The 15,841-nt window shown below is 41.7% G+C and overlaps 1 protein-coding gene across 4 annotated transcripts in view; it reads left to right on the top strand.

Annotated features, from left to right (window-relative positions):
* LOC149321442 (monoacylglycerol lipase ABHD6-like) overlaps positions 1-15,841 on the top strand; it is a 47,842-nt gene that overhangs the window by 10,354 nt on the left and 21,647 nt on the right. For 3 of the 4 annotated variants that reach the window (XM_089521739.1, XM_089521749.1, XM_089521758.1), the window contains exon 2: positions 12,369-12,514. In XM_089521739.1, coding sequence (XP_089377865.1) covers positions 12,396-12,514 — 119 coding nt within the window. In that variant the 5' untranslated portion in view covers positions 12,369-12,395. Of the gene's footprint in view, positions 1-3,687; positions 3,707-12,368; positions 12,515-15,841 lie in introns of those variants that run through there. The other variant, XM_089521767.1, reaches the window with a different exon arrangement.

Genomic DNA, 15,841 nt, shown 5'->3' with positions numbered 1-15,841 from the left:
AAACTGGAGTGTGTCCAAAGGAGGGCGACTAAAATGGTGGAGGGTTTGGAAACCATGCCCTATAGGAATGACTTACGGAGCTGGGGATGTTTAGCCTGGAGGAGAGAAGGTTAAGAGGTGATATGATAGCCCAGTTTAAATACTTGAAGGGACGTCACATTGAGGAGGGAGCAAGTTTGTTTTCTGCTTCTCCAGGGACTAGGACCTGGAGCAGTGGATGCAAGCTACAGGAAAAGAGATTCCACCTCAACATTAGGAGGAACTTCCTGACAGTAAGGGCTGTTTGACAGTGGAACACACTCCTTCCTCGGAGTGTGGTGGAGTTTCCTTCCTTAGAGGTCTTTAAACAGAAGCTGGATAGCCATCTGTCGGGGATGCTTTGATTGAGATTTCCTGCATGGCAGGGAGTTGGACTGGATGGCCCTTGCAGTCTCTTCCAGTTCTATGATTCTATGAGTTGGGGAGGATTGATTTGGAAGTACCCAAATAAAGGTCCAAGATTGGTCTGTTGAAATCATCTAGCTGGAAGGCAACCACCCTCTCGATCACCTTCCCTAAAAAAGGCAGCAGTGAAACAGACTGATAGTTATTCCGAATCAGGGGGTCTAGGGAGGGCTTTTTAAACAAAGGTTTTACAGTGGCAAATTTTAGACTGGATGGAAACCACCCTTCCCTAGTAGCGTATCTAATTCTTGGCATCTTCAATTCAAAGAATCTCATTTAACAGTCACTTAGTTCAGATAAAATTCTGTCTCATACCTATTTGTTTCTTTCCCTCAGTCTCACAGGTGTTAGAAGATCCCTTTGCATGCTGATCCAGACTAACACTACTATGTCTTTGAATCTTCAGGAAAGCAAATAGCTCTTTTGTAGATCTTTGTTGTTATCTGCCTTTGAGTCAACTCTGACTCATGGTGAGATCTAGCCAGAATGATTAAAAGTGTGTTTGCCAATATAGCTGCTGTCTGATAAGGTCCAAAAGTTAAACAGTGGCATCTATAACACACAAGTAACAACAGGGCCCTTCCACATTGCACAATTATGTGATTTTAATTCAACTGCCATGGCAACATCCTATGGAATCCTGGGATTTATAGTTTGATGAGGCACTAGAGCTCTGTGGCTGAGAATTCTGAATGCATGTCCTTAAATCCCAGCAGTAATCCCGGGATTCAATGAGATGCTGTCATGGCAGTTAAAGTAGACTCATAATGCTATATCTGTGTGGCAAGAATGGGCCCTTGATCAGGGACAAACCAAGGATTAGAAATAGCAACATTATGATCTAATTTCACCCTATTTGCATGAATGAGTGCCTGATAATCCTTCCCAGCTGGTTACTTTCCTGGTGTGTTGTCCAACAACCTGTACCATCTCTTGATAGCATGGCTTGTGGCCCTGCTGTCTAGGGATGATGAGAGTTGTATTTCGACACACTGGCAGGGGGCCTGATTGCCAGAGGCTTGACAAATTCCCTTTGTAGACTACAACTTCCAAAAACTGTTAGTATGATTACTGACTAGGAGATTGCATAGGACAGGAAAAAAAAGCAGCTTTCCCAAGCACAGTGATTGGGGAAGGCTGATCGAAGAAGTTATGCTTCAGCTGCTTACATGAGGAGCTTCCAGTAAATAAAAATGGTTGTATGCTTTAGTTTCATCCATCAGAATCAGATTAAGAAGGTTAGCTGAGAGCCTCTTGAGTGCACAATTTGTTACGCTGCATTCCAAACATGTGAGTGGATGGGAATTATGGGTCAGGGGATATGTGGTTTTTGAAGGACTCTTGGGTGAAGGAACTCTACCACTTGGATAGCCTAGAGTGGCCTTTCATTGCCTCCTACCTACTTCATCTGACCATAGTTGCCAATTGTTTCAGGATGTGGGTGTATGAGAAAAAAAAAAACACACCACTGCTGGTCTCCTTTAGTGACCTTAAAAGCAGCATGACCTGCGAATCAGCAGGCAAAGGTTTCACAGCCTGGTGATAAAGCATTATGACTTGCTAAGTGCTGCAGGTGAAATGTTTTTTAAAGGCACCAGTTCTTGACAACTATTAACTCCTATCTTAGCTTGTTATGCGTTTCTTATCATATTAATTTAAGCAGACCATCATCAGTATGTGCTATCTGAGTAGCTTCAGACTTGATAAAACAGTGCTGATAGCCTGCAAAATTCAGAGCAGCATGATTTATTTTATTTATACCTCACCCTTTCTTGTTGGAGCACAGGGCAACTAACATTCTACATAAAAGCATATAGTTAAAAACATGGTTTGTAAATATCTACAATAATAAATTTACAGATGTCTGCTGGCATAGAATAATAATTCAGGCAAGAAATGAAGACCAATCAACCATTTACAGTGGGCCCTTGGTGTCCGCTGGGTTTGGTTCCAGGACCCTCCATGGATACCAAAATCCGTGGATGCTCAAGTCTCATGATATACAGTGGCATAGTAAAATAGTATCCCTTATATAAAACAGCAAAATCAAGGTTTGCTTCTTGGAATTTATATTTTTAAAAAATATTTTCAAGCTTTTAATACTTGAATCCATGGATAAAAAAATCCATGGATATGGGGGCTTTTTTGCACTTACTCCTCCCAAAAGCTTATAGGAATAACCCTCTTTACAATTGCTATTGAAAGACAAGAATGTGGGTGATGACCTGATCTTTCTAAAAGAAAGAAGGTCTGCATCTAGGGTGGTGCCACTAATAAGGCCTTGTCACATGTGCCATGTGAGATGTTGGCACTAAGATGGGCCAAGAAGGATGGGTGATGATCGAAAGAGGTGGCTCTCTTGGATTCTTCCTCGAGAGAGGGCAAGGTATACATGTGGGGTTTGAAACAAAAGATCAGATCTCTCTTCACCTCCAGCTAAGGACATTGTAATCTGATTTGTCTCTGACGGGAACAAAAGACAGCACACAACAGTTCAGATAGAGATGAAGAGAGACAGGCAGCTGACCTGGGCTCTGTAAGCATCTTAAGGATGCTGCTAGACATCTCCCTGGAGGTCTGATGTAGGAGCTCTGCCCTTTGGCTGGGCATCAAAGTGTTTTATGTTCAACCAGTGCTCAATCTGTGATCATACAGAACACGACTGACCCTCCATTGCCATCCTGCCAAAGGAAAACCAAACTCAAGAAAGCACATGGATCTTGGAACACCACACCACTTGGCAGAGGTGGTCCAAGCCCTCCTGATGCCTATTGCATTGGGGCTGAACTGCCACTGCCACCACCACCTTCCCCAGGAGAGGGGTGTGGAGGGTATACCACAGCCTGCCTCCTCCTCTGAGCCAGCGTGGCAAAGTGGTTTGAGTGCTTAACTATGACACTGGAGACACTTGGATTCCCAGCTTGGCCATGAAACCCACTGGGTGACCTTGGGCAAGTCTCGTTCACTCAGCCTCAGGAGAAGGCAATGGCAAACCTCCTCTGAACAAATCTGGCCATGAAAACCCTATGATAGGTTTGCTTTAGGGTCACCATAAATTAGAAATGACTTGAAGGCACACAACATAAAACCAAAACAGAAACTCCAAGCTTCCTTCTCTGGCACATTGAGGAGGTTTGAAAAGAATGCAAAACAGAATAGGTCCTCCTGAGGCAATGGTGGCAGCGGTGCATTTGCCCTCTCTTTACCTGCCACCTGAGGTGTCTGCCTCAGTGGGCCTCATGGCAGCATCAATCTTGATAAGGTAAGATAAACTTTTTAAATGGAACTGGCTGGAATGGAGGTGATATAGTGGGTAGATTCAAATATTGTTAAAACGAGCCAAAATGGTGACCACAGTGCTATCAGCATATAGATATCTGAAAAATTGCCACAGAAGTGTGGCACAGCCACATTTGAACTCAAAAGTAAAAAACAAAAACAACCTCTCTATAATTAACAGATTATTAGAAGCAGAAAGGTAAAGTTAAGAGAGTGTGAAGGTACATGTTATTCAAATCCACAATAATGTAAGCTCAGCTGGAATGTGTGTAAAAGGAAAGATACCTTCATATGCAAAAGGCCATTATGTGGAAAATAAACAGGTATTAGAGAAAAGAAGGCAGTGTGGAAAGCAGAAGTCTTGCTGTGGACAGGAGCTTCCTTTGCTCTCAAGTTCTGCTTGTGGGCTTCTTGTAGGCCTGTGGTTGGCTGCTGTGCGAACAGACAGCAGGCCTTTGGGGAGACCTTTGGACTGCTCTGGAAGAACTTATGATTTCCAAGTCACTATTTCAAGACATCTGTAGAATAAGCCTCCATTCCTTACAGGCATTCACTTGGATGTAAGCTCTCACTGAGATTAGGTGGAATTTCTTCTGAGTAACAGGCACAATATTTTTCTGTGGACAGATTTTTGCCCTGTAAACTCTTTCTTTGACATTTCCTGTATCAATAAATCAAAAATTATCATAAAATGGGGTGATCTGTCTCACCTAAAGCTCTGCCGATGAAGTGATTAATTAGTTGTCCCACTTTAATTAATAAAGCTGGAAATAAGTGGTTGACAATCTAGACAGCACCTTTAGATTCAACCTAGTAAAATTTCTCTCATTTTTGTGACTCTGTAGCTGCTTTTTATTCATTATTTCTTCATTCTTCCATTGTCTTGCACATGCATTTTTCTACTCTTGTTTTGTTTGTGCAGATCTCGGGCTTATAGGTAGTCACATGTAGTTTTCACAACTGGAGAGCATCTTAATTCAGAAATGGCCTGTTGTCCCAGCATTTTGGAATCTGGATGTTCTTGTTTTGTCTTGTCTTTGGATGAACAGCTCTTGAAGGAATATGCTGTGTAGATTATGTAATGCTTCCTGAGAGATGCATTGAGAGAGAATCTGCTGACACTGGTGAAAAGGGCTGTGTTCTGTTTGGCTGAAGTCAGAGAACCAGCCTTGTCTAACACCATTCCTCAGTATTTACAAGCCTAGTAAAATGTTATTAGAGGGAGAAGAACAGGAGAAATGATCAAGAAATAGTAAATGCAGGGGCATCTGCATTGACTGAAAGATAGGTTCTGCAGTCCATAAAGATGATGCTGTTGTTAGACCATTCCCCTGCAAAAAAATTAAATAAAAATCCATGTAGCTTTAGAAGCAAGCCCAAAGAATTGTGTGTCTTTTTAAATTAATTCCTCTCCCCCCCACCCTCAGTTAATGTAATTAAGGTATCACCACAGTATGGATAAAGAAACGTTAAGGAGGCAGTCCATCTAGCCATAATTTTAATTATATTCTGCCTTACTCCCAAATCAGGACTCAGGACAGTTTACAGAAAAACAGAATACAGTGGTCCCTCCACATTCGCTGGGGTTGGGGTGAAAGACCACTGTGAATGTGGAAAAAGTAAAGGTAAAGGGATGCAGTGGCTTAGCGGTTAAGACATCTTTTCTGACAACCGGAAGATCAGAAGGTTGGCAGTTCGAGCCTGAGTGCTGCATTATGAGGTGAGCTCCTGTCACTAGTCCCAGCTTCTGCCAACCTAGCAGTTTGAAAGCATGCAAATACAAGTAGATAGATAGGTATCACTTTATGGTGGGAAGGCACAAGCAGAGGCTGGATGGCCATCTGTTGAGGATACTTTGATTGTGATTTCCTGCATGGCAGGGGGTTGGACTGGATGGCCCTTGTGGTCTCTTCCAACTCTACGATTCTATGATTCTATGATTCTATGATTCTAACAGCATTTAGTGCAGTCATGCTGGCCACATGGCCACCAGAGCAGTCCTCGGACAATGCTGGCTCTTCTGCTTAGTAACCAGCCCCAACAGTTGGTTACAACTAGACATTCATGTCAAGGGACTACCTTTACCTAGGGCTGAAGGACCCCAGTGAATATTGAAAAAACATAGATAAAAATCCACTATTCTTTTCACCTGAGAGAACACCTCTTTAGGAATCTCCAGGTCCTCCACTGCAACTCTATGGTCAACATCTGCCAGAAGTTGATCATAGAATCATGCTGGAGGCCCTACAAATGCCTAGAAAAGTGTTTTCTCTGGGAACTTCTTGCTTATCCAGCACAACTCTATGGTCAATTTATGGAATAGTTGCGCTGGAGGACTTAGAGATTCCTAGGGAGAACATATTAATCAAAACTGCAAATAATCAAATCCACAAAAGTCAAAGCTCCAAATGTGGAGTGCCAATTGTATTACAGTAAAGACGCATAGTTAAAAACATACAAAAGTTATGATTAAAACTATTATACTAACAACAGAATTAAAACTATTAAAATAATGTTTTAAAACAAAGATTAAAAACAGTGCAGCACCATAAAAGCCCTTCTCTTTTAACAAGCAGTTTTCAAAGGTTTGGTAGAACAGAATGGTGCTAACTTGTTGCTGAAAAGATGTCAAGAAAGGAGGCATCCTAAATTTTCTAGGGAGGCAGTTTCAAAATGTGGGAGCAACCAGAGAAAGCTATCTCCCATTTTCCTACCAAATGAGATAGGCCGACTTGTATGGGAAGGTGTGTTTGTATGCATGCATGCTTTCAGGACACCTGTTGACTTATGGAAACCCCATGAATTTCAGTGTAATATTACACAGACCTTGTAATAAACATTTAAAAAGCATATAGCTTTTAGCTTGGCTTCTGTATATCAAACAAGAAAGCTTACCCTCGGTCACTGTACTGGGATCCTTCCATATGAATTTAACAGGTTTTCTTAGACATGGAATACTCAGAGGATATTTTGCCAGTTCCTTCTTCTGAAATACAGCCTACAACAACTGGTATTCCTTGGCAGTCTCCCATCCAAGTTTTAACCAGTGTTGACGGTGCTTGACTTCCAAGATCAAATGCAATTTGGTGTCTTTAGGGTATTTATATGGTCCTTCAAATAACCTGGGCCCATTGTGAAGCAGCAATATACAGTTGTCCATCCTTTCTCGCGGACTTGAGGTCAGAGGTCTTTGAATACTCACGGAGAGGCGACATTCATTATTTCCAATAGGATGTGCCCCCATGGTGCACTCGCTTGCAGGCACCCGCCCCATTCAAGCCTATGGATCCTCCACAAAAATGGAGGTCCAACTATATTTCCCACAGTTGTATTTACAATTTTTTTTTTCCAAATGAAGGGAGCCCTGGTGGCACCGTGGTTAAATGCTGGTAATATAGGTTGATCTCAGGGCTCCAGTGTTGTTGACTCAGCCATCCATCATTTCATAGGTTGGTAAAATGAGTACCCATCTTGTTGGGGGCAATTGGCTTACAGATTGTAAACTGCTCATCAGTGATGGCGAACCTATGGCACGTGTGCCAGAGGTGGCACTCAGAGCCCTCTCTGTGGGCACATGTGCCATCGCCCCACCACAGAGTTTGCTACTAGAAAGCCAGAGGGACATGGCACTTTGCAATAAATAAGTGGGTTTTGGGTTGCACTTTGGGCACTCGGCCTCTAAAAGGTTCACCATCATTGGCTTAGAGAGTGCTGAGTTCACTGATGAGCAGTATAGAAATGTACATTGCATGCTATGCTGAGTCAAGGCTGCTTTTAGGCTTGATGCATTATTCCTTGTCCTCTCCTCTCCTTCTTATCCTGTCATACTGTATATTGTTATTACACACTCCCCACATTTGAGCAGGGAAACAGTGCAGGGATCATACTGACTGGTTTAGCCCCCCCCCCCCCACCTTCATCACTGGAAATATACATGCAAAACAAAGCAGAAGTAAGAAGTTGCCTATAAACAGGAAATAGATCCATTAACTTAGGGTTGCCATTAGTCAGGGCCTCCAAACCGGGACAAATGTAGGACAAAATTTTCAAATGTAGGACCTATTTTTTTGGGGTCCTACATTTGAAAAAGAGCCTCGCTGAGGGGAGGATTCCTTCTGCGCTTGGCTCCGTTCACGGAGCCCAAGCGGAGAAGGAATCCGCCCCCAGGGAGGCATTATTTTCCTCTTGGACTCCGTTTTTGCCAACGGAGCCCAAGGGGAAAAGAATCCCTCCGCTCAGCGAGGATTCCTTCTCCGCTTGAGCTCCGTTCACGGAGCCCAAGTGGAGAAGGAATCCGCTCCCTTTCCCGGCCTCTGTGGAGGCTTGGCCTTCACAGAGGCCTGGAAAGAGGGAGGAGAGCCAGGCCGCCTCCCTCGGCGGAGGAGGCCAAGCAGGGAAGGGGCCTCGCTCATGCGAGGCTCCTTTCCCTGCCTGGTGTCCGTCGCAGGGGGGGTGTCCCGGGGGCGGGGCCAAACTGGGGCGGGACCGTGCGGACCCGCCCCAAACTGGGAAAGTCCCGCCCCCAGGCGGGATATGGCATCCCTACATTAACTGTTTTGGGAATGGGAAGGAGGGACAGATAGAGAGCTGTTAGTTAACAATTGCAATATATTCTGCACCATATTATGATTGTGAGAACTGTAGTTTGTTGTGGCACCCGAGTTCTCTGACAGAAAAGGCTAAATGTCTCACAAAGCTACAAATCCCGGAATTCCATGACACTGAGCCATGCCAGTTAAAGTGGTATCAAACTGCATTATTTTTGCATCACAGATGCAACCTCTGCCTTTTGCATATAGTACTGCTGAGCTATCTGTCCCCTATCCTACACCTGTTTGTTTGGATTTTGTGGCCTAAATGTAGAATTGTGCATTTGTCTCTATTGAATTTCATTTGATTAATTTCTGCCCAGTTTTCTAGTTTATTTGAATTCTATTCTTACTTCTATTGCTGTTCCATATTTCATTCTTCCTCCCTATAGCCAATTTCATCCCACCTGCCTATAGCAAAGGTAGAGCAAAACCTGTATCTCTTTCATTCCTCCTGCCTATAGCCTCTAATTTCATTCCACCTTCCTATACCCAAGGGAGAGTAAAACCTCCTGTATATGTTCAGCTGGGACCAGTCCCCCACCCCACAAAAGAATTCTACTAGGTCATTAACAATCTTTGTTATGTTATATTGTAAACGAGTCAATACCTACATTTATTTACTTCCCTCCTCTTTCACTTTTCTAATCACATCTCTCTGATATTAAAACTGTCTTGGAAAAACAGAGCTTTGCAATAGCAAAACTGCATTGACCTGATTCCATTTGACACATTTGTCTGTGATACCTGTTAGGAATATTTTTGGCTTTCTTTATAATAATCATAAATATTATATTTTATAATTATAAATTATAGTTATAATTATGTTATAGTTAATATTATAAAATACTATTACTGTTGTTGTTTTGTGCCAAGTTTGACTCTGACAGAGTTTCTGCCCTATTGCAAACTGGACCAAGTTGCTATTGTTCAGACACATGTATTCATACCCAGAAATCGGTCCTAAGGACAGTATTTCAGGAGTTGACAGGCTTAAGTGACTTTCCCAGGAGAGAAGAATGGGATAATCGGTGTGAATGTTCCCAGAAAAAAGAGTTTCATTCCCAGGAGGGAACTCCCTTTATCTGCCATATGAAAACAATCTCCCACTTCAGCTCACTACTACCCTTCCCATAGTCAAAGGATTATGCTGGTTCTGATTTTGAGAGATCCCATCGTGGCTAAGTGTCTTGGGCTTCTCCCATGCTGAGCCATCTGGATCAATGTCACATTGCTGGTTTCCTGTGTTGGGGAGCCCCATTTTGGGCTATTGGCCTTAAACATCTCTTTTTGATATCAAATTGATATCAAAGGTCATAGAGGGGTGACTGAGAGCTTGGGCTGCAACATGCCTTGGTTGATTAGTGTTTAGGCCATGTGAATGTAAGCTTTCGTGTTAAGCACCAAAATACACAATAGGAACAGAAATTTTGCTTATGACAGTCTTTATTATGTCTATAATTCTTTAAAATAATCTTTTACACACTACATAAAGGTTCATATATAGCTGCACCATAAGCTTAGTAGTTTTTTAGCCCATGTTTGTTGATGTTTCTAGTGTTTTTGGAGGTGGGTTCCAGGGTTTATCTCTTCCTTGCTACTGATCACTCTCATTGATTTCTGTACAACTGAATTGCCTTTGATATATAATGCTACTCCCCTTCCTTTCCTGTCACAGCTCTTCTTTTTGAATAGATTATACCCTTAAATTGTCTTTATCACACAAGGCACTTTCCACTGCCCAAATGTTGCCGAAGCACCAGAGTTGGGATCATCCGTCGCACTTCTAAAACATAATTGAGGCTTCCCGCTTTCCTTCTGTTGATGACGCTTTCATGGGGAAGCCTTGGAGAAGCCATTTTTTAATAACGGGATCTTCCATTATTAAAAAATGGCTTCTCTGCAAACACTTAGTTGACAGAAGGAAAGCGGGAAACCTCAATTACATTTTAGAAGCACGACGGATGATCTCACCTCTGGTGCTTCTGCAACGTTTGGGCAACATTTTGGCAGCAGTAAATGCCTTGTGTGATAAGGTCCATGGTCTCTTGTTATGCCTATAAAGTCGTATTTACCTTCCTGCACTAGGACTTCAAACTCATTTTGTTTCTTTCTTAAACTCTGTGCTATAAGTGGACCCTAACTATCAGTTAAGGCTATAATGTTTACCACCAAAATTCCCTAGTTAGATAACCTGGATGCAACATACCAGACCCACAAGCTTCCTGTTAATCAGGCACCATGGCAAGGTTTTTACAGTGGTAACAAAAGTGGTGGCGTGTGTGTGTGTGTGTGTGTGCCCCAGTTTAGGAAAAATGGCTAGGAGCAGCCAGAATGTTATGTAGGCTGTGTCTGTTCCAACTCAAATCTAGCCAGTTTTCTCCTCAGGGTTACACTGGGGTAGGCAGAGGCCCTGTCAGGATTAAAGCCTTTGCCTGTGATACAGTGGCAGAAAGTTAACTTTATTTCCTTGTGGGTTCAATAACTTCAAATTACTCTACCATACCAGAAGGAAAAAACTTATATGTGGACATGTGCAAAATATGCACTTAGGGTTGTGACACATTAGTACTTGTGAACAGTTTTATGAACATTTTCTTGAGAAAGTGTAATACTTCTTCAGTATCATATTGAACAGTATTTATATGATCATAATGTAATATATCAACAGTATATGACTAATACAGCTCTGGAAAACAGGGTTTGAATCCCAGCTCAGCCATGGAAACCCACAGGGGGATCCTGAGCAAGTAATATTCTCTCAGCTTCAGAGGAAGGTAAATCTTGCCAAGAAAACCCTTAGGGATTTGCATTGAAATGAAAATCAATACAGACAGATGCAAAATTCTACATTTAGACTATAAAAACCAAATGCACATGGAAAGAATGGGTGATAAATGGCTTAGCAGTTCTACATGTGAAAAGGAGCTTGGGATTATTGTTGATCATAAATTGAACATGAGCCAGCATAAGATGCTGCAGCAAAGAACCAAATGCTGTTTTGGACTGCATTAATAGAAATAAGCTTCCAAGCTGAGGGAAGTAATAGTGACGAGTCCCACTGTATTCTGCACTAGTCAGGCCTCAGCTAGTGTACTGCATTCAGGTATAAATGCCTCATATTAAGAAAGCTATTGACAAGTTGGAACTGGCTCAAAGAAGGGCAAGATGATAAGTATGAAGAACAAAACATAAGAGGTAAAGTTGAAGGACTTGTTCAGCTTGGTGAAGAGAAGACTGAAGGGTGACATGATTGCACTTAAATACCTCAAGGGCTGTCACAGAAAAGTGGGGGCAGATTTGTTCTTTGCTGCCCCAGAGAGTAAGACCAGGTTTAATAATTTGAAGTTACAGGAGAGTAGATTTCAAATGAACGTTAGAACTTTTTGACAGTAAGATTGTTTTGGCAATGGAACCAATTGCTTAGATAGCTGATGGGATCTCCTTCTCTAGACATCTTCAAAAGGAGATTGTACAGCTACCTGCTATTTCCAACTCTATGATTCAATAGATATCCCATGGTCTTGTATTTGCGGGAATGGAAATTGAAGTTTTGGGCTTCCAGTTCTCACCTAAAATAAGAACTGAGCATTGTAACTCTGAAATTTTCCTTGGATCAATTTAAATCTGAATTGGAGAGGAATTCCTTCTGCCTTGCATCCAGACTTCTCCCATACTTCACTTATTGGGCTGGATTTTTTTTAGCCCCATTGTCATCTGCAGGGATGGGTGGGTGGGGAAAAGAAGTCAAAAGAATCAAGAGAATGAGGTCCCTTTGTTTCTTTGAAGACCATGCATATCAAAGTTGTTGGATATCCCCCTGCAACTGTAACCTGGGACCATTTTATTCCCTCAGTTGCTCTGGTTTTGGCCCAGAATTTAATGCATGGAAATTAATTTAAAAGAAGAAGAAGCCCAGAGTGTTTATAAGGGAGAAGTAGATGATAGTGATTGCAGGGCTTCTGGAGTGCTGTCTGTGTGTTCCTGAGCAATGTGTGTATATGTACCTTTCGCCTTTTGCTCATTATTTTAATAGCCCTTGTTTTATTCATGCAGGTAAGGTAGACCTGTGAAGGAAGCAAGATGGACCTCGATGTACTAAACATGTTTGTAATAGCTGGAGGCACACTAGCCATTCCCATTCTGGCATTTGTAGCCTCCTTTTTATTATGGCCTTCAGCACTGATCAAAATATACTACTGGTAAGTTGTTGTTTTCTGTCAAATCTCTGTGTATGAGAATTTCAGTTCTAACTTATTTTCCTTTGAGGAAGGCATAGACACTGTTTGCCTAATTTAGAATAAATGATTTAGCATTTCTGTTTGTTTGAATTGATGTTCTTTGCTTGGTTCTTCTATTATGGAGCTTCCTTTTTCAAGTCACAGTTCTATGAAAATATGAAGCCTGTTTGTCATGGTGATTATTGATACTAGTTCATACAGTGTTATGATACTTGTTCATACTAGGAAGAATTAATTGCCTTTTATGCACGTGGGTATGTTGGTGGTCATGGAACCCTTGGGATTCCAGCCTGCTCACCAAATTGAAATTGGCCAAGAGTTTACCAGTTACCCTTTTACCCATTGCTGTGCTGGTGCAGTGAAGTTTTTTTTAAAGGCCTGTTTCATATGTTTGCCCAAAGCAGGAGACAACATTTTGGCTCGCCAGATGTTTTGGACCACTGTCTCCACAATCTTTTACTATTGGTCGTGCTATATGGGGCTTATAGGAGCTGTAGGTTAAAGGTTTTAGAAGGCGAACGGTTCCCCACTTTGATCTTAAAGCAATTTCTCTCTGTATGAATGCTTCTTTCCTACTACTGTACCTGCAGTCTAAAATGATTATCAGATAATTCAAAGAAGCTAATCCCTTTTCAGCTGCACATAAAGCCTCATCACACAGCCTTTGATCTGAAGCCCATTCTCACTGTAGCATTTATACTGCTCTTATTCCACTTTAACAGTCTTGCCTCTGTCCTATGGAATCCTGGGGTTTGTAGTTTGGTCAGAGATACAAGAGCTCTCTGACTAAGAATCCTAAAGGCCTCCCCTACACTTCAAATCCCAGGGTTCCATAGGGTGGAACCATGGCAGTTAAAGTACAATAATAGTGCTATAATTCTGTAGTGTGAATGGATACCAGGTCTTTTGATTAATTCATCGAACTCAGTATTGAGTGGCTCTTGGGCAGAGGTCTTCCTCGTTACCTGCTACCTGAAATCCTGTGAATTGGAGATGCCAGGGATTAATTTAGGTCAGTGAAAGAACCAGGCTGCAGTTACTTCGGTGACTGATATCTGCAGTATGTAACTGGATACTATAATGCGAATAAACCTTTAACTGAACTATTGATTTTCCCCACAAAATGTCCATACTGATCATGTTTGATTAATATGAATGTCGCTGAGAGAATTGTGCAATATCTTATTAGCAAGGGATGCCTTTGTTGCCAGTTGCTAGGCAGTATAATATTACCTTGGTTACTTTGCCTGCCCTGGGAGATTAGCTCCTCATGAGTGCAGATGTCATTGACTCGTTTCTGAGGGGGGGACAAATTGCTTGCTGGGTAGGTTAATCAGTCAGAAAAGCTCTTTTGAATTTCTAAGCAGGAACCATTGTTACCGTGGGATTGGAACATGAAAGCTCCAGTGGTTTTAGCAAGAGGAGAGTTGCAGAAAAGATTGGTGCAGGGAAGGAGAGTGAGTGAAGTGAGAGACGTGGCATTTTGATTCCTTAGCAAACCATCATGTTGGAAAGCAGGGAGTAGAAGTGTGGGAATTAGTTCTTCTTATCTCAATACTGGATAATAATCGTGGTGGTTATGACAGTGATAACAATCCCGGTGTCGTTCTTTCACAGTCTTGCTTGTGACAAGTTGAGAGATTTGTGCCCACTGGCACAGCAAGCCTGGTGTGTAAGGATATTTGTGAGTGAAGCATCATATTAATTATTTGAAATCTAAATGTAATAATAATAATTCATAATAAGCTGAAAGCATTTATGCCTCAGCCTTCTGCTGGAAATCTTCCCAGATATCTTAATATCTGTATATGTTAATGAAGCTCTTGCATGTCAATAAAAGGGAGACATGAATGAGGCCAAGTTCCAGTGATAGCTGCTGTTTTGTACTGCTGTTGCCACTGCTAATACTTCCAGAAGCACAGCCAGCCTTCTGTCAGGATGGCCGAGCAGCTCTGAATTGGCTCTTTACCGTCAAAGGATGCTCAGCAAAATGAGGTCAGATGCACTAATGCTCAGCATCCTCTTGATAATAGCATCAGTGGTAGCTCTGTTAGGTGCATCCAAAACAACCTTTGAAGTTACTGGAATTGGTGTGTTCTGATAGATAAGGCTTGAGATAAGGAGTTTGGGATAGCTGAGCAGATTTCTACAGATATTTCCTTCCCTCCTGTTGTGGATGTCTTTGTATAGCAAACTCCCCATTTTGAACATTGGAATAATGATTCAGTTGAGAAGCTTAAGTAAAAATGATTGGTATAAAGATTTTATAATACTTTGGATATAAAAAAGTGCTATGTTGTGTGAAAACGACAGTATTCAACCACAGCCCTTCTACATCTTATGTAAATAGTATATTGTGCCATTTACATTAGGTTAATAGGATAACAAATCCAGAAGGGAGGCAGATGAGTTCTCTTAAAAAAGTATTAATGTACCAAGCCTTGTTTCTTCAAGTCTTGTTTACGTCAGGTGAAATGAGCTGTGGTCCATGAAAGCATATGCCAAATAAAATGCATTAGCCTTTAGGGTGTGGCAAAACTCTTTGTTGTGTTTCCTGTGAAACCTTAAAATGGCCATGCCCTGGAAGATTTGCTTCAAGTGAGTTTGAATCTTTGAAAAGTATATTATTACTCTGGAAAATTAAAACAGCAATTGGGAGAGCATACTGTTAAAATAATGTAGCAATCAAAGGATGAACTATTTGATTCTGCAGCAAAAAAAACAGTGTTGAGATAAAATTAAATTGTATAGATATAGATAATTATGGCAGTGCATCCTTCAACAGGGGGAAATGTAAGGTATTGCTCTCAGGCAGAAAAAATGAAATGCATAGATATAAGATGAGGGACACCTGGTTAACATGACTACATGTGAAAGGGATCTAGGAGTCCTAGTAGACCACAAGTTGAAAATGAGTCAACAGTGTGATGTGGCAGCTCAAAAGCCCAATGCGATTCTAGGCTAATCAATAGAAGTAGATCAAGGAAGTAATAGGGCCACTCTATTCTGTTTTAGTTAGGCCTCACCTGGAATACTGTGTCCAGTTCTGGGCATCACAATTCAAAAAAGATGTTGACAAGCTGGAGCGTGTCCAGAGGAGGGTGACTGAACTAGTGAAAGGTACGGTAACCATGCCCTGTGAGGAGAGACTTGGGGAGCTGAGGATGTTTAGCCTGGAGAAGAGAAGGTTAAGAGGTGATATGATAGCCTTGTTTAAATATTTGAAGGGATGCCATATTGAGCATGGAACAAGTTTGTTTTCTGCTGCTCCAGAGTATAGGACCTAGA

Source organism: Sceloporus occidentalis, unplaced genomic scaffold, assembly GCF_023333645.1.
Source record: "Sceloporus occidentalis isolate IW3139 unplaced genomic scaffold, rSceOcc1.0.p SCAF_1, whole genome shotgun sequence".
Taxonomy (NCBI): domain Eukaryota; kingdom Metazoa; phylum Chordata; class Lepidosauria; order Squamata; family Phrynosomatidae; genus Sceloporus; species Sceloporus occidentalis.
This window is presented reverse-complemented; position numbering and strand designations above follow the sequence as displayed.